The sequence below is a fragment of the Plecotus auritus genome (assembly GCF_963455305.1).
Source record: "Plecotus auritus genome assembly, chromosome: 9".
Taxonomy (NCBI): domain Eukaryota; kingdom Metazoa; phylum Chordata; class Mammalia; order Chiroptera; family Vespertilionidae; genus Plecotus; species Plecotus auritus.
This window is the reverse complement of record NC_137783.1, coordinates 47,507,966-47,528,231: the sequence shown is the minus strand read 5'-3', so window position 1 is coordinate 47,528,231 and position 20,266 is coordinate 47,507,966. Positions and strand designations below refer to the sequence as shown.

The window sequence follows — 20,266 nt, the reverse complement described above, 5'->3', positions numbered from 1 at the left end:
CTAGCCCACATAGCTCGGAGCTTTTTCTGTTCGTTTCCATTTCATCCCCTTCATTGCTGTCCTGAGAAAGAACATCTCTCATCTTTCAGGTTGGCGTGCAGTACGGCCGAGTTCCACCTGCATCCTTGGCCCGGCCTGGTCTCCCTGAACAAACTGTGCCTGACGGCTCTTATCTAATAATGATGCTGACTTACACAAGGATAGACTGTCAGCTTCCCGAGGGGAGGCTGCCGGGGACGGGTCTGCAAGGCTGGGGAGCGTGCAGTCTGACTCGGACTTTTGACCTTGGCCTTCTCCCACGTCGTTGGGAACTGGGCTGGGGGCTTGGGATCGAATGTGGGGCCCCGCTAGAGAGCTCGGAGGTCCAGATCCCTACACACTCCCAACACACAAACACATTGCGCGCCCTGGCAGGGTCGGCCCGGGGATGAGCCCATCGGCCGCAAACCTTTCCGTTCCCTGCCGGTGGCCCGTGCAGGGACCCCTCCCCTCCGCTCCCAGCGCGCCCGGCCCAGCGCGGGCGGCTCCCAGGCGGGGCGGGGCCGGCGGCAGGAGGCCCCTCCCCGGAGGCGGTCCGGGGGCCGGGCGGGGGGCCGGCGGGGCTGGGGGCGGGGCGGCGGGCGGCGCGGGGGTGTCACTCCCTCCTTCGCTCTCCCCGGTAAAGTCTCGCGGTGCTGCCGGGCTCAGCCCCGTCTCCTCCTCTTGCTCCCTCGGCCGGGCGGCGGTGACTGTGCACCGACGTCGGCGCGGGCTGCACCGCCGCGTCCGCCCGCCCGCCAGCATGGCCACCACCGCCACCTGCACCCGCTTCACCGACGACTACCAGCTCTTCGAGGAGCTCGGCAAGTACGGCCGCCCGCCGCCCGCGCGGCCCCCGACCCTGCCCCCGCCGCCCGGGCGCTATGCGGCTCCTCGCCCCGCCCCCCAGCCCTGCACCGGCCGCTGCGGCGCCCCCTTGGCCCGCCCCACCCCCAGCCTTTCCCGCCCGCCGCCTCCGGGGCCCCCTCGCCCCCAGCGCCCTGTCCCGCAGCCCCCTCCGCGCCCTGCAGCAGCTGCCCGGGCTGCTGCATCCCGCGCCGCCGCGGGGACTGCAGCCCCCGGACCGCTCCTGGGCGCCCTCCAGCCCCGCCCCTCCCGCACCCTTCAGACGCCCCGCATCCCGAACCCGGCTGCTTCCCGTCCCCTCCCCACCCTGCGCAGGAGCTCACACAGCACCCTGTCCCACGTCCCACGCGCCAGGCACTCAGGACCCTCCCGGCCCTGCAGCTCCAACCCCGCTGCGGTGCCCTGGTGTGGGGGGTTGTTTGGTGCCCGGCCCCGCCCCCCGCTGGTGCCGCTTCCAGGATCCCTGCCCCGCTGCGGGGCTGTGCTGCAGTACCCCCGTCCCCTCCCCCTATCCCTGCAGTGGTCCCGGGAGCCGCGCGCGCCACCGCCGCATCCCCCTCCCCTCCGCACTGAGCTGGCCGCTGCAGCAGCCCCGGCCCCCCCACCCCCACCCGCAGCGCCGAGCCGGCCACTGCAGCCCCCGCCCTGCCCGCCCCCCTAGACGTTTCCAGAGCTGGAGCGTGCGAGCTCCCTTTTGAGAGGAGGAGAGTAGAGGAAAATAATCACGGGAAGGGGAAGGGGAGCTATTGATGAGACCCACAACTGGATCCCCTCTTCCCGAGCCGTCAGTGGAGCCGGGATGCAGTGGGCTGCTGACCGTGGTGGGAGATTTGAGCCTCACTTTCCGCACCTTTCCCGATGGTTGAGGGAGATTTCTCTCTCATGGGGTTATACCCTCTTTCTAATCTCTCCTTCCCCTACCTTCAACTATTCCTGCTGAGAGCAGGGCAGGGTCTCCCTTCCCTTCCCTGGTTCTCTTGGCTGGACTGCAGGGCTGTCTTGTGATGCAGCAGGTGTGTGTTTTAAGCATGCCCACCAGCTCCTGATGTGCAGCCTGAGGCTGGGGGTGTGGCTTTGCCCAGTGACTAGACGTGGGGGTGGGAGTGGGGTGGTCCTCCACACATCTGTTCAGTGGCATGCAGTGGCCACATCTTCTGCCTGCCCCACGTTGGATAGTGCTGGTCACTGTGCTGGTGTGTGTATGTGGTTTTGACTAAAGGTTGATGGGAACATCCCTGTCCTCAGACCTGAAGCATGTCTGTGTTATTCTACTGTGCTCCGTGTCCCAGTTCTTTCCCCCTTCTCCCTCCAGGGGTGCTTTCTCTGTGGTCCGCAGGTGTGTGAAGAAAACCTCCACGCAAGAGTATGCAGCAAAAATCATCAATACCAAGAAGTTGTCTGCCCGGGGTGAGTGTCCCCAGCGTGGCCTCTCCCTGGGGTGTCTCCAAGGATTATGGCTTCCTCTGAAGATGCTCTAGGAGTTGGGGTTGTGCGTTTCAGCACTTGGAGAAGCGTTGGGATTTCAGGGTGGATGTCGAAGCCTGGGAAGGAGTTGCATGGGAGACCTGAAGTGCTCAGGTAGATGAGTGAAGGGGGTGTAAGAGATGTAGGTAGCTGCAGGGAGGAGCAGTCCCTGAAGGCTCAAGGAGCTTGGTTTTAAAGAGAGGGGGGACATTGGGAATGCTGGGCAGCATGGAATGGAGAGCTCTTAATTTGGGGCATTTGGAGTTTGTGTGTTTGGGGCAATGGTAGCCACTCCCGGTCTGTCCTCGTCCCTGTGCCCCCGTGGTGACTTAGGATGGAAATGCAGTAAGTGAACAGCTCTGACAAATCAGCCTCCCCCTGCCCACCAGGCGGCAGAACAGACTCCCAAGGGAAGGGAATCTGTAAACATCAGAGGAGGCAGCTACTGGCGAGGGCTTCTGGGAACAAATCCTGCCAGATGAACTTGATTGCTTTTTTGATCAAATTACAAAGTTGGTGGTGCAGCAGCAGATGCAGTCTGTCCTGGGTGGAGAGTGATGCCTCATGGTCTGGAATTCTCAATGGCCTGGTCTGGGTGGGAGCAGCATCGCCTCAGGGTCTGAGGATTAGGAAGGGCCAGGCCTTAGAGCCTGACTTGTGAGATCCTCCTGAGCACCTGACAGTACCTGAAGCCAGGAGGGTCAGGCCCTGGCTTTCACACCTCGAACCTACACTCCCTGAACCTTGTATTGGGTGCTTGCCAAACTCACCTCATCTGATAGGTATAGACTCAGCAGTGTGTGAAGTGCCCTGTGAACATGTCTGGTGAGTACAGAGGTATGTGGATGGGTTAGGTCATCGCGCGCCGCAGGGTGCAGCAGGGGGACACATTTTATGAGCTTCAGAGCAGGGAATTAGGGCTGGGCAATGGGATGCCTTAAATACATTAGGAGCCAGGACAGATGCCTGGGAGTAGACAGGGGAAGACTAGGCTATCGCTAGTAACGACCCAGGCACCTCTAGGGTAAGAGATGTAATAGGTAGATGTCCCCACGCATTGGAGAAACTATACAAGTCCACAGAGAGGACAGTGGGCTTCGGTCATGTTGACAGTTGTCCTGGGACCTATTTAGCAGGGTGTCTACCTCCTGGCTGGGAGGGCCTCTCTCCATCCCCACAGACAGAGCTTTCTTGCTTTCTCCCAGCCCCCATCTCTTGCTGCTTTTCTACATTGGCTATAAAGTTGACTTATTTGTTTGTTTTCTTTCTCTCTGGGTACCTTGAATTGGAGGCAATGGTTACCATAGAGATATGTGGGCAGTCAGATGCACTCCTTCCCTGGGGTACAGCGCGGTGGGCTGTGCTCGTTGGCAGACATCCTCTGGCCAAGGTTGCAGGGTGCGGGCAGAGATGACAGCCTGCGAGTGCTTACCTTCCCGTGTCCACACAGCATAGCCCTGGTGCAGTCTGGTGTCTCCAGTTAATCATGTCATGCTTTGCTTTTCCTCACCTCACCAGTGTCCTCTGACCCAGGGGTGAGGGACGGAAAGATGACTGGGAGCCCAACTCTGGGGTGTGGGGATAGCTGGTGAGGTGACTTTGTAGAGCTGCCTGCCTTGGGCTGTCATTTTCTACTCCCTCCCTACCCACCTGAACTTCTCTGACCTGTGTAATCATGTCTCTTTCCCATCCTCACCTCCTCTCAACCTTGTCCTATCTTTCCCAACTGATAATCATTCTTTCCCTGCCCAAACTGGGTGAGGTTTGATTTCTCTTCGATTTTTTTTTTTTTTTCCCCTCAAGAAGGAAATTCTTGTGTAAGATCATATGCTTCAGACAGCAACTCCCCCTCTCTTGAGATGGTTATGCCAAGACTGGGGCTCTGTCGTATGGTTTGTGTGCCGGGTTAACTTTGGGACAGAGGCCTTCTCCTGGCTGATAGGCACAGATGCCAACAAGAGGGGTCAGGAATGTGTAAGTGCCAGCACTGTCTGGAGGTGGGAGAGTGGGAGGGTGTTGTCTTGGAGATGGAGGGAGCAAGCCAGGGGCTGTGCTGTAGGTGTGGGCGTCAGGGATGTGAGCTCCTGAGAGGGTTGGGCCAGGGGGCCCACTAGGCTGGTGCCCATGGGGTTAGGGAGTGAAGGCCGTGGCTTCCTGCAGCCTCTCAGTTTACGCTGTATATTTTATAAAGGTGCAGCAGCTGGGGCTGGGTTTCACTCGTCGCTGTCTGTCTGTCTAGGGCTCCGCAGGTGTTGGATTTCTGTGTTTGGGAATGTGGTGGGTCCACCAGGGTCACTGTAAGGGTCTGAAGGGGCTTGCGGTGTTTGCTGAGTCTCCCTGCCTGTTCTCTTTCTTGTTTGTGATTCTCTGTGCTGCAAACCGAGAGGAAAGAAAGAGGGTATCGAGCTGCTTCTCCTTGGCATTCATGATGAGGTGGCCCAGGAGGCACGGGGAGAGATCACCTGGTCTGCTGGTGGGTGGATCTGGATGGAATCCTTCTTTTGCCCTGTTGTTTCTTGTCATTGTTGCCTCAGGCCCATGTTGGTGGCTGGGTTGCAAGGTAGGGAGCTCATATAGCTGTACATTGTCCACTGTCCTTGTGGTCCTGTCTACGTAAAGTCACTGAAAGTCACATAACGTCACTTGTTTGCTTTGGGACAGCAATAGGTGTGGAGTTGGGGCCCTTAAGAGAACCCGTGGTGCCAAGCTGAGCTCTCTGCTAGGCTGAAGGAGGCATTTAAAATAGGCTTGGATGCAGGAGCTAGTGGGCCAGGTGATGGCAATGATAAGTCGTTATTTTAAGATTTAAGAGTACACCCCCCCCCCCCACCAGGAGCCTGAGCCCTTATGTCTTTTTTTATTTTTAAATCTTCATATTCCCTTATCTTTATTCATATGCATATAGATTTTCACCTCGTGGTGCATAACATTTTTATATCCTGCTCTCTTGCTTACATCCAAAACATTGCCCCATATTGCTACAGTTGAAGGGCAAATGGTCCTTCCTTTCTTCTACATAGTTTAGGATTTATTCTTGGAACAATTAACATCTAAGAAACCTCTGTATTTGGACCATTTATCTTCATTCCAATTGCTTTTCCTATGATGGATACTTGGCCTTACTAAGAGATGCTACCAGGAGCAATATTTGAAATCTGTTATAGCACTTGCTATATTTATTTATGTATGTATGTATGTATGTATGTATGTAGTGTGGCTCAGTGGATAGAATGTCGGCCCATGGACTGAAGGGTCCCGGGTTCAATTCTAGTCAAGGGCACGTATCTCGGTTGCAGGCTCAATCCCTGGCCCTCGTTAGGGTGCATACGGGAGGCAACCAGTTGATGTGTCTCTCTCACATCGGTGTTTCTTTCTCTCTCCCCCCCCCTTCTTTCCTTCCACTCTAATAATCAATGGAAAAATATCCTCCAATGAGGATTAACAAATGTTTCTCTTTAGTCTGTATATCCTATGTGAAGTAATTTCTATTGAAGCTAAATGTAAACCAAAGCTTTCCTCTTCCTAGCGACCTGGGAGGTGACAGTAGGGATCATATCTGTTTCTTTATTACGTATGGGCAGGGCCTTGCAAAGTGCCTGATACGTACAGAGCATCTGTCTTGAATAAATAGATTGAAAGGACTACATAGCCCATCATGGTTGCCTTTTGGCTTTGGCTCTCAGGAACCTCATAGCCAAGTTGCTGGGACCCTTATACCCTGGTATTGGCTTGGGTTCCCCATTTTTGCTCCATGGAGCCAGCCTGTAGGCCCGACGGAGCTCTTGGGAGAGGACAGATGAGAGCAAAGACCTGTGCTTGGGACATAATGCAGGTTAGGGAGGTAGGTAGACAGTGTAGCTTAGGATTCCCTGTCATTAATGGCCTTCTAGGGCAGTGTGGGAACGTCTCAAAGCAGTGACTTTCAGTTTTAAGAGTATATAAGGATCACCTTGCGTACTGGGGAAAATGCAGGTTCCTGAGCTCCAGCCACAGAGATTCTGCTTCTGGGCGTCTGGGGTGGGGTTCTAGAATCCACATGCAGGTGGTCCCTGAGCCATGCTCTAAGAAATGCCATCTAAAATCAGCGACAGCAGTGACAATGGCTCTTGCCATGCTTTCTGAGATTTACCAGACACATGTTAACCCAGCCTTCTCCAGGTGGCATCTCTGCCGGTATGTGGCCATCTGTGCACAAGGGCTGCTCTGTGATTTGGGGCCTCCTTCTGAGCTCCCAGATTGGGGTATCAGTCCATGTTCAAGGCTATGGCAAGCTGAGTGCCTGGGGTTGTGGTATGTTGGCCACCAGAAGGGCAAAGGCTGTCCCTTTCTGGGTCCAGCTGGCCCTGGGGACTGAAATAGGATCCCCCCGGGTGGTGCCAGCTGAGAGTCCCCACCCCCTTAGTGTTGGCCTGAGTAGCCCCCATGACATTTGTGTCCCCTGTGGTATCTCCAAGTGAGACTTTCCTGTTAAGGATCTGGGTGAAGTGAGGGGAGGGTGAAGCAGCAATGGGCGGGGGAGAAGGAAGAGAAATCTAGGCAGCACTGGAATGCTGGGGCTCGGGAGCTTGTGAAAGCATTTAAGGAGGTTGTACACAAAACCATGCTTTCCTCCTAAGGATGAAACAGGCCATTTTTTTTTACAGAGACATGGACATCCTGTATATAAGTGACTGAGCTCCCCTGACTCTTCCTCCCAAGTGGATTAGGAAGCAGCCTGGAGGTCCCTTCTCTGTGCCAAGGCTTCTGCTGGGCCAGTTTCGTACAGTCATGCTGTGAGCTGTGTGACTTAGCTCATGCAGCACTGGCCTGCCACCTGCCCTCCCATCCACCTTCCCAGAATGACTTTGGGCGCTGGCATCATGGGGTGGGGATGGAAGTTTGGAGGTGGTCCCGTCCCGTAGGCGAAGCCCCTGCTTTCTTCCAGCTGCTTGTACTGGTCCCTTGTCAGAAGCTGTGCCCAAGCTTCAAGGCTGTGCTGAAACCCTAGAAGCGAGCGGCTGACCCCGTTCTCTGCTGAGGCTGGAGACTGGAGAAGGGGAAGGAGAGGAGTGGGTATGATGGGCTCTGCCCCCATCTCTCTATTTGCTGCCCTCTGGGCAGCCCTGGCAGGCTGACAGGGCCTGACCCCATGGGTGCCAAAAGCGTGGTGACAAGAGGAGATGGGCACTTTGCACCTCTTGAGTGCCTCTCAGCGGAGGCCCTTCATCATCTTCCCATGGACAGACGGATCTGCCCCTCCCTGGGCCAGTGGGGAAACCAAGGCACAGAAGTGTTGTTTGCTGTGAGCCATTAGGTACGCCAATGGTTTTGCCAGTGTTCGGACCCCAGCATACTCAAGTGATGTGGTCTTCGCTTCCCCGTGGCTCCTCCCTTTAAAACACAGTTTCTGGGTATTTTGTTCCCGAGGTGAATCCTGATATGTCACTTCCACACCTCTCCAGCGAGGCCCAGAGCTCTGAGCCCAGTGGAGCAAACCTCTCCTCTCTGCTGGCTGAGGCCTTGCTCTTCGTTGTTCCCACGTGACTGGGTACAGACCCCTTTATGGTGGGGGGAGTTCCAGCCACGCCCCCCAGCACCATCTCTACTTCCTGGGCCCCAGCAGCTTCCCATCTGCTCCCCTCTTTCTCCTCCCTTTCCCCTCCCCCTCTGCGTGCTGCTGCCCTGGGAGGAGCTATTTTTAGGGGCTGCTTCCTGGGATGTTTTACTTGGGGCTGGTTACCATGAAGGAAATGTCACCAAAACAGTGGGCAAAGGCTGCCGGCACCCAGAACCTTGCTGGGGGCATGGAGAACTCAGCGGCTGACCCTGTTCTGGCCCTTGAGAGTGTCCAGAGTATCCAGAGGCAGAACCTTGCCTTCTTGGGGTTTGCTAGGGACCCGTGGGGATTTTCTCCGTCCCAGCTGGTTTGGGAGACTTTTGCTGTGGGACACTCCTTGGCACCTCTTTCCTTTGCCTCCTTAGTTAAAGCAAAGTGGGGCTCAGGTCTTTCTGTTGCCGCTTAAAACTGCTCGAGTTCGGACGGAAGAGAAGGGAGTATGCCAGTTTAGAGGACAGAGCCTGCTGTTCACGTGGAGCTCACATGGCACATGCCAGCCCTGGCCTCTTGTATTCACAGCCCTCAGCTAGCTCCCGGGTGTGTGGGTGTGAAGGAAATAGAAGCCATGCCCCCTGCTCTTACATGGTGGCCGGACTTTGCTTTTAATTGGAGACTTTGCACCTTTATAGTGAGATTCAAAGAGGAAGGGGTGTGGCATCGCAGTGTCAGGGTGAGGTCAATGGGATTGTGGTTTGGGATTCCTTCCGGTCAGTGCCCAAGGCCAGGGGCTGTTTATAAGTAGCTGGAGAGTGAGGATTATGACACCAAATCCCTACCATACCCTTGTTTCTACTCAGAGTAGATGCTAGGGGGCTAGGAGGAAGGGGAGCCAACCCCCAGATCAAGCATCTGGAATTAATGGGGCTTTAGAAAGCTGCTCACGGTCTTGTGAGGACCACAGGCACAAACCTTTGAAATTCCCTTTTGAAAGTCAAGGGTGTCATTGAGATTGGATTGAGGAGGGTCTGCATAGTCAGGGTGAGGACTCTGGGTCCTTTCCCACTTACCGGAGGTTGTGTGTTTAGGTGGTTGTGTGTTTAGGTGGCAGCAGAATCTTATTTGACACTAGTGCTGGCATTTGTGGTTTTAGAGAAATGTCACTAAATCAGCGGGCAGGTCCCTGCAGGGCTGGAGAAACAGTGGCCAGCCCTCCCGGGCCCCTGATCCTGTGGGGGAAGGAACGTACACGTGGAGTGGGCTTCTCTCCTGGGGTCCTTGGTAAGAGGTGGTTCAAGGGCTCTGCACTCCCCGTTGCTGCAGACTGTCTCCTCACTGTCTGCTTTCTCTTTTCTGCCTCCCTTGGCACATCTGATCATTCTTTGCTGCCCTTTCTGTGAAGGGTGCCTGTCCTTTGTGGAGCCCTGGACCAAGTCTTGAAGTGCTTGGGCAGAAGGCAGGAGAGGCAAGGCCTTCAGGGACCCTCTGCCCTAGGTGGGCTGCTGGGCGGGGTCTGAAGCTGGTCCCTGATAACAGCTGCTTCTGCTTTCTGCTCCTGTTGCCACCTCTGCTTTTGAGGGGGGAAAACCTTGCAGAGGGCTGTGGTTGGAACTGGGCTGAAGGCCGGCAGGGGTGGGCCTCTCCATGGCAGTAGCACACAGGCAGGCAGGAAGTGGCCCTGTGCAAAAGCGGGAAGTGGCTGTTGTCAAACAGGAAGGGGGGGCTGGGCCGTGGGGAGGGGGCGGGGACAAGCCTGGTGCAAAGGTGGGCTGGAAGGTCAGCCTTGGAAGGTCGAGGCTGTCCCCTAGGAGCAGTGAGGTCAGTGGTCACTGGAAGGAGGTGTGTCTCAAGGAAAGAGGCTGCTTTTGTGACAAGAGCAGCTGGTGTGTTACCACCTTGGGTAGTTGAGCCAGAGCCTGGACCTACCGCTGTGGACCAGGACAGTTCAGTGGCCTCGTCCCTTTTGAGGTTGGGGATGCTGTGTTTAGCTGGGACAGCCTTTGGTGTTTGGAAAGATGCTCTACCCACCATACTTGTTCCTGAATCCTGCTGCTGCTGGGGTGGAGCCCTGCTTTTCCCCAGACATGGACCAGTTCTGGAGGGGATTACAGGACAGAAAGTGTGTGGAAAGGGGACAGGAGACAAGAGCTGGAGAGGCTGGGGTGCTGGCCAGTTGTGCGTGGTGGAAGGAGGCAGGGGAGAGTGTGGTAGGCAGAAACCGCGGCTCATTGAGCAGAGCTTGATGGCAGGGCGCCACAGCCAGCAAGGCTGGAGTTGCGGAAGAGGAGGGATCCGCAGGCAGCGGCGCTTCCTGGGCTCTGCTCTCTGAAGAGCCCTGTTGCTAACCTTCACCTACAGACTGTGGACCCGAGGGGTGGAGGAACACCCCTCCCCCAGGACGGCTGATGGAGCCTGTCAGAGGGCCCAGTTGGTATGTTGTGTACCTGGTGCCTAAGGGAGAGGAACTCTCTCAGTGTCTCTGGTAATAGCCATGGCCACAAAGCCCTGTCCGAGAGGCCTTCCTATCTTATCACCGGGCCCTTGGGAAGGAGGCTCTTTGTGTGTGCCCAGCACCATGCTGAGCACTTACTCAGTTACCTCATTTAATTCACCTCTGTTTTATTTTATTTTTATTTTTGTAATATATTTTTATTGATTTCAGAGAGAAAGGGAGAGGGAGAGAGAGATAGAAACATCAGTGATGAGAGAGAATCATTGATCAGCTGCTTCCTACACACCGTCCACTGGGGATCGAGCCCGCAACCTGGGCATGTGCCCTGACCGGGAATCAAACCATGACCTGGTTCATAGGTCGATGTTCAACGCTGAGCCACACCGGCCGGGCATCACCTCCATTTTATTATTATTATTTTTGTTGTTATTGTTTTTAGTCCTCACCTAAAGGATATTTTTCCATTGATTTCTTTAGAGAGTGGAAGGGAGGGGGAGAGACAGACACAGAGAGAGAAATATCGATGTGAGAGAGACACATCGATTAGTTGCCTCCAGAGCCGGGATGGAGCCTACAACCAAGGTATGTGCCCTTGACCAGAATAAAACCCAGGACCCTTCAGTCTGCAGGCCGATGCTCTATCCACTGAGCCACACCGGCCAGGGCCGTCACCTCCATTTTAGAAGTGAGGACACTCTTCCCAAAATAATGTGCCTGGCTCGCTGTCTCACCTCCTTTGGTCCTAATCAGATGCCACCTCCTTGCTGAGTCTTTCCCTGACCACCCTCTACACTCTCCCCTTCCCTCTTTTATTTTTCTACATAGCACTTGCCACAACATCGGCCATGCCATCCACTTCTTATTGTCGGTCCCTCCCTCCGAGCCAGCCCCACTAGAGTATCAGCTCCATGAGGGCCAAGATTTTTGTCTGTTTTGTTCACGGCCGTATCCCCAACATCTAGAACGGGGCCTGTCACAGAGCAGGCCGCAGTGCATATTTTTTGAATGAATGAATGGGGCTCAGGTGGGTTTAATAACTCGCCTGACATGGCACCGCTAGGACTTGATCTGGGGCTGTTGGGCTCCAAACCTGATGAGTTAATGGCGGGATTCCATGGCCAAGGATCAGAGCAAGGACCAAGGCTCAGCCCAGGGTTGAGAGAAGACACAGGCTTCCCCCAGAATGGGGGGCCTGGCTCCTTGGCGTTAGGGTCAAACTATGTGACTAAGAGGGGCCCTCTGGACCCTGGGCAGCTCCTTCGAGGAGCTGGGAGCATGAATCTGCCTCTCTGCTCTGCCCACTCTGAGTCATGAGAAAGCCAGAGCGTCCTTATTTTTAGTGCTGTTGCTGTTGTGGGACTGTAACCATTAGCCAGTAAGAGACTTAAGGGAGGAGATAAACATTAATCTTCTGGGCCTTCCCTCAGCTGCCACCTCCGCATAGTAAGATGCTGTTCTGCACCTGCCCAGGCAACCAAGCCCAAGGGCTGGGGGTTGGAGGGTGGTCAGGTGAGTGGTCAGAAAGAGAGCTGGTAGGTCTGCAACTTTGGGGCTGGCTAGCTTGGGACCTCCAACCCCAGATCCAGGGGCAGGAGAAAGGTGGGTTAGCTCTGACATTCTCCCAGCCAGATCTGGAAGAAGCAAGCCCCCTGCACCAGGCAGGGCTATTGCTGTTTCCTTGATGACCTCACCTTCTGAGAGTCCCTGGGACGGAGGGATCTGGGCGATGTGGGAGCATGGGGTTACCTGGGGTTCTCCTGGCTACAGCCTGGTCAGTGTTCGTGCCGCACCCGAGGATGGGAAGGAAGGCCTGACCCAGATCTTTGGGCAGCTGGGATGGATTAGCTGGGCAGCAGGAACTAATCTCTGCCTGTCCCTACCTCCTTCTTCCACAAAGCAGAGCTGTCGTTACAGGGAACATTTTGCACAAAGCTGGGGGTGGTTGGTGAAACAATAAATATGAATTCCTTCCAGTCTATAATCCCTACCTTATCTCAGAATACATTGTCTCGTGGGCTACAGGGCCTCAGGCACGTTATTGAACTTCTCTGGGCTTCAGTGTCAGCACCGTGGCACCTAACCAGTAGGAGGGTTGTGGGAGTCCCGGGAGGCCTTACAGAGGCTCTTGCTGTTTAGCAGAGGTGGGTGGGCAGAAGCCCCTGGCAAGGGAGGCAGCAATTGCTTGACAGGTGTGACGTGAAGGCATCTGCCTGGGCCAAGAGATGTTGGTGTGACCTGGACTGTGTTCCCCAAAGCCTGGAGTTTTTACTTGATGCTCTCACTTTTCTCTATCCTGTCGTCATAGCATAGCGGTGGAGAAAGAGGGCTCAGACCCACTGCCCGTGTGACCTTGGGCAGTTACTTTAACTGTTTAAGCTTCAATTTCCTCATTTGTAGTATAATGGAGCTAATCAGATCCCCTACCTCACAGGATTTTTTAAGGATAAAATAAAATAATCCATGCCTCTGCCTGGCATATAGTAAATGCTTAGTAAATAATAGTTATTACTGCTATAGTTGATGTTATTGATAAAACACTTATTAAGCCCCTGTTACGGTAGGAACTCCAGAAAGCACCACTCAGAAAGGTCCTACCCCTTGCCCTAGCTGGATAGCTCAGTTGGTTAGAGTGTCATCCTGATACACCAAGGTTGTGTTTGATCCCCAGTCAGGGTACAGACAAGAAGCAACCAATGAATGCATAGATAAGCAGAACAACAGGTAAATGTTTCTCTTTCCTCGATCTCTCTAAAATCAATCAATCAATCAAAAGAGCCTGTCTGGTGCACTCAGTGGATTGACTGTCATTCCATGGACCAAGAGGTCCCGGGTTCGATTCCTGATCAGGGCACATGCCCGGGTTGCAGGCTTGATCCCCAGTAGGGGGTTTGCAGGAGGCAGCCGATGGATCTATCTCTCCCTCTCTCTTCCTCTCTGAAATCAATAAAAATATATATTTTTTAAAAGATGTATCTGCCAGCTCTGGCCAGTGTGGCTCAGTTGGTTGGAGCATCGTTCCATGCATGGAAAGGTTGCGGGTTCGATTTCTGGTCAGGGCACATGCCTGAGTTGTAGGTTCGATCCCCGGTTGGGGCACGTGCGGGAGGCCATTGATTAATGTTTCTCTCGCACATTGATGTTTCTCTCTCCCCCCCTTCTTCCCCTCTCTCTGTAAAAACTCAATAAAAACATATCCTTGGGTGAAGATTAAAAATAAATAAGAGGTATCTGCCTGGTGTAGAAGTAACCTCGCAATAAATGTTGCCTCTTATTTTTTCAAATCAGCATACCTTTGTTGTCAGCATCATTATGTTTTAGGGTTGCTGTGAAGACTAAAGTAAAAAATATATGCAACTCCTAGCACAGTGCCTGCTCATATAGTAGGTGCTCAATAAAACTTAGCTACTAGTAGTATTTCTAACAAGAAAGAGGTTTTGGACACGCTGGTCCAATGAAAGCCTGCAATAGTGGAAAGAGTACCAGAGCTCAGTTGAAGACCTGGATTCAAATCACTCTCTAGCGGGTGGTGCTTTCCTAAGCCAGTTCCTCACCTGGAAAAGGTGGTCATAATGCCTGTCTCCAGGATTGCTGTGACTTGCTGCATTGATTCAGCAAATTGTAAAAGTGCATAGTTGGTGCCTAAGAATTGAACGAGTGTGAATAGGCAGGTGGCCACAAATAGAAAGTGTGGTTGATGGCTTTTGGTTTTTCTCCTCTGCTTTTAGATCACCAGAAACTAGAACGTGAGGCCCGGATATGCCGACTTTTGAAACATCCAAACATTGGTAAGTGCACTTATATACAAGTACTATATTTTTGGGGTGTTTTGTAGCAGGGGCTGGAGAGCAGAGGTTCGCTGCTTTTTGCATATGGAACTACTTCTGACCCTGGGCCTTTGCCTGGTGTCCTGTTTTTCCCAAGTGGGAAAGCAGCCGTGTCTTGCTCAGAATTCTGGGGCATTCTAGTTTTGAGACCTGGGTGTCTTCATGCCTGCAGTGCCATCTCAGGGCTGGGATGTGAGATATCGGAACAGGTTTCACACTCCGTTTCTTCCCTACTCCTTCTGTCTTTGGGCTGAGGTCCAGGGTCCTCAGTGTGTGAGGCTCTGGGCTGGTGTCCCTCACCAGGGCCCTCCACGGCCGTCATGAAAGGGTCCGGATTTTGTTTCTGGACTTGAAAGAGTTTTGTTCCTGTTGCAATGTCGTGCACACTCTGGGGGTTTCCATGGTGCTCCTGTTTGTATTCCCCAGAGCCAGGGAAGCAAGCTGCCCACCCGCCTGGCTTGTCTGGAGAAGGGATGGCAGGAGCCACTTGGATGGGGAAGGAGAAAAACGAAGAGGATTTCTCCCTGCTCCCACCCTGACTTGGGGGACAAGAGCACATTGTTGGTTGTTCTAAAGCCTGAGGAGGTTTGCCTGCCACAACCCACTCCGGCTCAGTTTTACATTGTTCAGCTGAAATAGTCTCTGCCAAGAGCGTTGGCCCTGATTTGGCGCTTCTCGCAGGGAGGACAGAAGCTGGGCTGGCTGCAGCGTCGGAGCAGAAACCCCGGTCTTGGCTTGAGGCAGAGCAGGGAGCATCGCCTAGGTTCTCCCTGAAAGCCCTGAGTCATCACACAAAACATGTGTTCCGGGCTCCTCAGGCACAGCCTAAATATTGGGGCTCCCACAGCGCCCCGGAGGCCACCCGCTCCACTCTGCCGTGGCCAGGCCCGTGAGGCGACCTGCCAAAGTGTGATGCTTCCTCAGCCTCTGGCTTCCCCGATCTGGGGCCAGAGTGCTTCACGTGAGCTATTGCGTGGGAGAGCCGAGGTCGTGCTCCAGCCCAAGGGGAGAGGAGCAGCTCCGAGGTAACCAGAACCCCAGCCATGCAGGGCTTTATAGATCACAATCAGCAGCTTGGGTTACGCCCGAAGCAGATTGGCATAGCCAGTGCTCCGCTCTGCCTGGGTGCGCCACGGAGCCAACCCCTCTCAGCCGGCAGGTCCTGGGCTGGGAACGGCTGGGGCTCCTGGGTGACCTCGAAGCTGGGCTCACACCCGAAAACAGCACTGGGGGCCCGTGTGGCTGTGCATAGGAGAGACGCGATGCAGAGACACACCTAGGACAGCAGTCACAAATCCAGGCGTGTTTTGTTTTGGCTGGCTCAGTGGTCTAAAAATATTTTTTATTATTTGCCAGTCAGTATTTAAAAATGAGATTTCGCATTTTGAAAGAATTCTGTTTCCTACTCTTTCAAATCAGGAGGCTTGGTTCTGCTGAGCCCACTTCTGTGTGTGCTCAGAATCAGCTGGGACTGGGCCGTGGTGGCCCCCTAGCCCACTGGCCACCGGCCTTGCCACTCCCTGTCTTCTCACGGGGCACCACCTGTGGTGCCTGTCGGCGTTGTGAGCTTGTGACCTCTGCCCTAGAAGCTCCAGAACAGGAAGAAAAAGCCAGTGGGTAACCAAAGCCAGGCACAAGCACAGAAGCATGTTGGTGTTCTAATTCCGGGCCTCGGGGTCTGTGGACAGCAACTTCCTCTCCTGATGCTCCTAGTGACCAATTCGTAGAACAGTGACAAGTTGCCCTCAGGAGGAAGGAGAACAAGGGGAAGGGGAGATGAGGCAGGAGGCAGAGCCAGGTCTGCAGCACCCACAGCATAGGCGTGGTTGACCACATGGTCGGGGCAGCGCGAAGACAACCTGAAAACAACCAGGGAGGAATCTAACCCAGCTGGTGTGGCTCAGTGGTTGAGCATCGCCCTATGGACCAGGAGGTCACAGTTCGATCCCCGGTCAGGGCTCATGCCCTGTTTGCAGGCTCAATCCCCAGTGTGGGGCGTGCAGGAAACAGCTGATGAATGATTCTCTCTCATCATTGATGTTTCTATCTCTCTCTCCCTCTCCCTTCCTCTCTGAAATAAATTTTAAAAAATGGGATTCTAGTTGAAAAAAGCTTCTAACCTTTAAAAAAAAATGTATTCCTAGGAATTAGATGTATACTTTTTGACCTTTTAGACTATACTCGGTTTGATAGCCCCTGCTTGCCCCAAGTCAGAATTAAGGTGGATGGAGAGACCATCTATCCTAGCCATCTGCTCTGTAGGGAGACAGCAGGACCCAGGAAAGGCTGGGCAAGCCATAATCACTTTGTTAGCATCTGATTGCCTAGAACTGTGCTTGCGTTTCATGACTGCTCCCAGGTCCTGAGGGATGTTGGTCTGAGGCCCTATTCTGGGGTCAAGGGCAGGGGGAAGAAAGGGTGAGCCAGGACTGTGTCCTGGGAGAGCTGGCTGGCCAGGCTGTCCGGCCTCCGGTGGGAACCAGGCCTCCTGGAGATGTGGCAGAGCTGTGGGCCCAGGAGGCCGGGGTTGCCATGGATTCTGACCTGGCTTGTGGCAGGAGAGGAGGCAGTTTTGTCCCCCTAATTCACTATTCCTCTCGACTCTCCACTGCTCCATCCTTCAGAGCTATGGCCCTCTTGGCTCCAGCCTCTTTAACTCCATCCCGCAGGGATACAAGTGGACCCGCCGAGAGTGGTGCAGAGTTGAGGAAGCTGAGAGCACAGAGCTCAGGGTCAAATTCTGGTTGCTGTCAGACTCAGAAGGGGACTTGGTGCAAGGAGCGAGGCCTCCCCAGCTTTATCTATTCTGTCCCAGGAGTTAAAAGCCTCTTGGAAGAGTGAATCCTAATGTAGACTGTGGACTCTGGGTGATAATGGCGTGTCATTGTAGGTTCACCGATTATAATGGATATGCCACTCTGGTGGGGGAGGTGGATAGTGGGGGAGGCTGTGCATATGTGGGGACAGAGGGTATGTGGGAGCCCTGTGTACGGTCTGCTCAGTTTTGCTGTGAACCCAAATCGCTCTAAAAAATAGTCTGTTAATTGTTTTTTTTTAAAGCCTATTGGTGATGAGCTGTACTGCAGAACCAAAACCAGCCCGAGGAGAGTGGCCAGGGGTGTGGAGTTGAGAGGAGGAGACAGCAGGAGTGCTAACCATCTAGTTTGAGTGGAGTGTGTCCCGCCTATGATCTGCCTGCTCCCTGCTCTAAATTCCTCTGATGAATAGACTCCGTCTTCCTTCGTGCTGAGCGGCCCCAGCAGTTTCCCTCCCAGGCCAGCCCTGTGGTTTAGAGCAGCACTGCTCAAACTTCTTTGTGCTCATGGATCTCCTAGGGATCATGTTAAAATTCAGATCGGATTCAGGAGGTCTGGGTGGACCTGAGCTTCTTTGTCTCCAGGTGATGCTCACGGTGCTGGTCTGTGGACCATCTCCATGGAGACGCAAAGGTCTGTGGCTTTGGCGTCAAGTCCAGGTTTGAATGGGGGATTTGCTGGTTAGTAGCTGTGATTTTTTTCGGCACATTATTTAGCCCGCCTGTGCCTCCATCGTGTCATTCGTGCCTCTTTGAGGAGTTGTGAGGGTTCAGCGAGCAAAGGAGGCCTAGGGAATAAATGGAGATGAAAACAGATTCTAACTGCCAGGAGTGATCTCTCCCAGACTCCCAGCCCCAACTCAGTTCGCAAGGTATTTAAGCCCGGCTGCCTTGGGCTCAGGGCCCGTTCAGCTACCAGTAAGTGTAGCAAAAATAGTAGCAAAGAAAATGAAAAGGAAACGTTGAATCGTGACTGAACAGCTCTAAATCCCTACTCACCACTCCTGGGGGCATCCTCAGGCTCCCCCTGAGCCCCAGCCACAGGACCTCCTTCCTATTGTGTTTTTTGCTGTGGGCGTTAACAGTGACACTTTTTCAGTACTTTTTGACCACAGTTTGTTAGTTAAAATATGGCATATTGTTGGGTGGGTTTTTTTTGTATTTGTTTTTTGTTAATTCTCACCTGAGAATTTTGTCTCCATTGATTTTTAGAGAGAGTGGAAGAGTGGCTAGGAGGGAGGGAGAGAAACATTGATGTGAAAGAGACATAGCTAACGATTGCCTCCCACACACAGCCCCAGGGGGGCAGGAATCGGGATTGAACATACAACCCAGGCACATGCCCTTGACTGGGAATCGAACCCGGGACCCTTCGGTGTGTGGGCCGACTCTAACCACTGAACACACAAGCCAGGGCAGTTGGGTGGTTTTTAAAGAATTGGAAATAGCCACAATATTTGGGTTGTGGCTTTGTCAGTCCTTGAAGATATGAAACACATCAAGTAAAAGTATCTGAGAGGTTTTTTGGCCTGTTCTTCCACCATCTGTGAAGAACCGTAATTAGGCTTATCACTGTCCTGTCATGAACATTATACTCCTTTCCCCGCTCTTCCTGTCTGTAGACGTGTCTGGCCCTCCTTGGCCTTCCTGCCCTCTCATCACTGCGGATGGGCTGGGTGTCGGGTGGTTTATTGCACGCACCCATCGCACCCTTTACTGCCGCCTCACGGCCCTCCGCGGTCGTGCTTAGTTACATTCTGTGTAAGGGCTGGTTTAAAGGCTGTCTTCCCTGCTCCCCTGGAAGCTCCCCGTGGCGGGGCCAGGTTTCTTGTCTTCACAGCTGGATCCGTGGCATGTACAGCCACGCCTGCTTCAGAGAAGGTGCCGAATGGACGCTGATGAGTGAATCAGAATGGCCAGGGCTAGTGGGGGCAGGTTGGAGCTCCTGTGCCTAAGAGGATGGAGAAAGTGACAATATCAAGGATCTGATGCCAGCTTGTGTTGGCTTCGAGTCTCAGTTCTGCCACTTGGTATGACCTTGAGGGAGTTTCTTTGGAGCCTCAGTTTCCTCTCCTGTTAGATGGGGTGAGTAGAAGTACCTGTCCCCCAGAGTTAGTGTGAGAGTTCAGTAAAATCCCGTGTGTGAAGCACTTGGCACAGTGCCTAGGACATAGAAACAGCTCACGTGTTCGTTCTTATAACGTGCGTTCGTTATTAAGAATCTGCTAGGGAGGCACCTAGGGAGGTGCAGTCAAGTTTCTCCCCTTGTTCTCATTTCCCTTTAAATTTTCTTTACAAATGGAAACCAGACACCAAAAGCGAGCGCAGTCTTGTTCAGATACGGGCCTTCACACCTGCCCTCCTTGTCTCGGTGGAGCCTTGCCGGCACCCACACCAGACAGAGCCCTTCTCTGGGCTGGGTGGCCCGGGAGGGTGAGTCTTCCTGCTGCTTCTCCTGACTCCCTGCCCAGCTTCCTCCCACCTGGGCTCTGTGTGTGGCCTCACGAAGGGCAAGTGCCAGTGACTCCCTGTCTGGGCATAGGCCTGGGTGCCTGCCCTGTTCTCAGCCCTGCTGTGCTGTGCTGTGCTGCGCTGTGCTGGGTGGGGTGGGGTGGGTGTGAGGGTCCGGGCAGGCTGGGTGGGCGGCAGGAGTCCCCGGGCGTGGTGGTTAGCACCGAGCCTGCTGTCCTGTGAGCTCGCCATCCTGCTGCTGTTAGTCACCTCCCTAACAAAGCTGGTTTTTGGCTTCTGGGACAGCTGATTTCCAGGGGATTATTTGTATTACACACTTTAATGCTTTTTAATAGCAAATTTCTAATTAAATGGAAAGTCCTTTTGGAAGCGAGGGAGCAGCAGCTGCAGCGGGACCCAGCATGCAGCACTGACTTAGCCCAGAGGAGCACGGTGAGGAGGAGGCGGCAGGGTTCGGGGGCTCGCGTGAGCGCCTGGGTTAGTGGGGTGGGGAGGCCTGGCTGTGCTCCTTCCTTCTGTCACCTGCAGGCTAGAGAAGCGGGCTCCTGTTTGCCCAAGGACAGGAGAGAACGGTTTGAGGAGGAGTGATTTTAGAAGTACCACTGCCTTTCGTCCCATTGGTAAACCATAGAAATACTGAGTTTGGGGTGGAATTTGGGGTTGAGTAACCGGTCCGATCAAATAAGGTAAGCCGTAAGAAGTGTAAACAGTCGTTAGGCCCTGGTTCAAACCTGGCAGGCCCGAGTCCTCCTGTGTCACGCGAGGAGAACCATGGCGCTCTAGTGATGGCTTAGTGCCTGGATTTTAGGTTCTGGCTGATC

The 20,266-nt window shown here is 54.0% G+C and overlaps 1 protein-coding gene across 20 annotated transcripts in view; it reads left to right on the top strand.

Annotated features, from left to right (window-relative positions):
- Positions 1 to 594: 594 nt before the first annotated feature.
- CAMK2G (calcium/calmodulin dependent protein kinase II gamma) overlaps positions 595 to 20,266 on the top strand; it is a 57,711-nt gene continuing 38,039 nt past the window's right edge. For 15 of the 20 annotated variants that reach the window (XR_013961599.1, XR_013961600.1, XR_013961601.1 and 12 more), the window contains exons 1-3: positions 658 to 846; positions 2,198 to 2,292; positions 14,060 to 14,119. Coding sequence is in view for 17 of the 20 variants with exons in the window: in XM_080687371.1 (XP_080543497.1) it covers positions 782 to 846; positions 2,198 to 2,292; positions 14,060 to 14,119 (220 nt within the window). In the remaining 3 variants the exon portion in view is untranslated. Of the gene's footprint in view, positions 847 to 2,197; positions 2,293 to 14,059; positions 14,120 to 20,266 lie in introns of all 20 variants that reach the window. The other 5 variants (XM_080687374.1, XM_080687370.1, XM_080687368.1 and 2 more) reach the window with 5 other exon arrangements.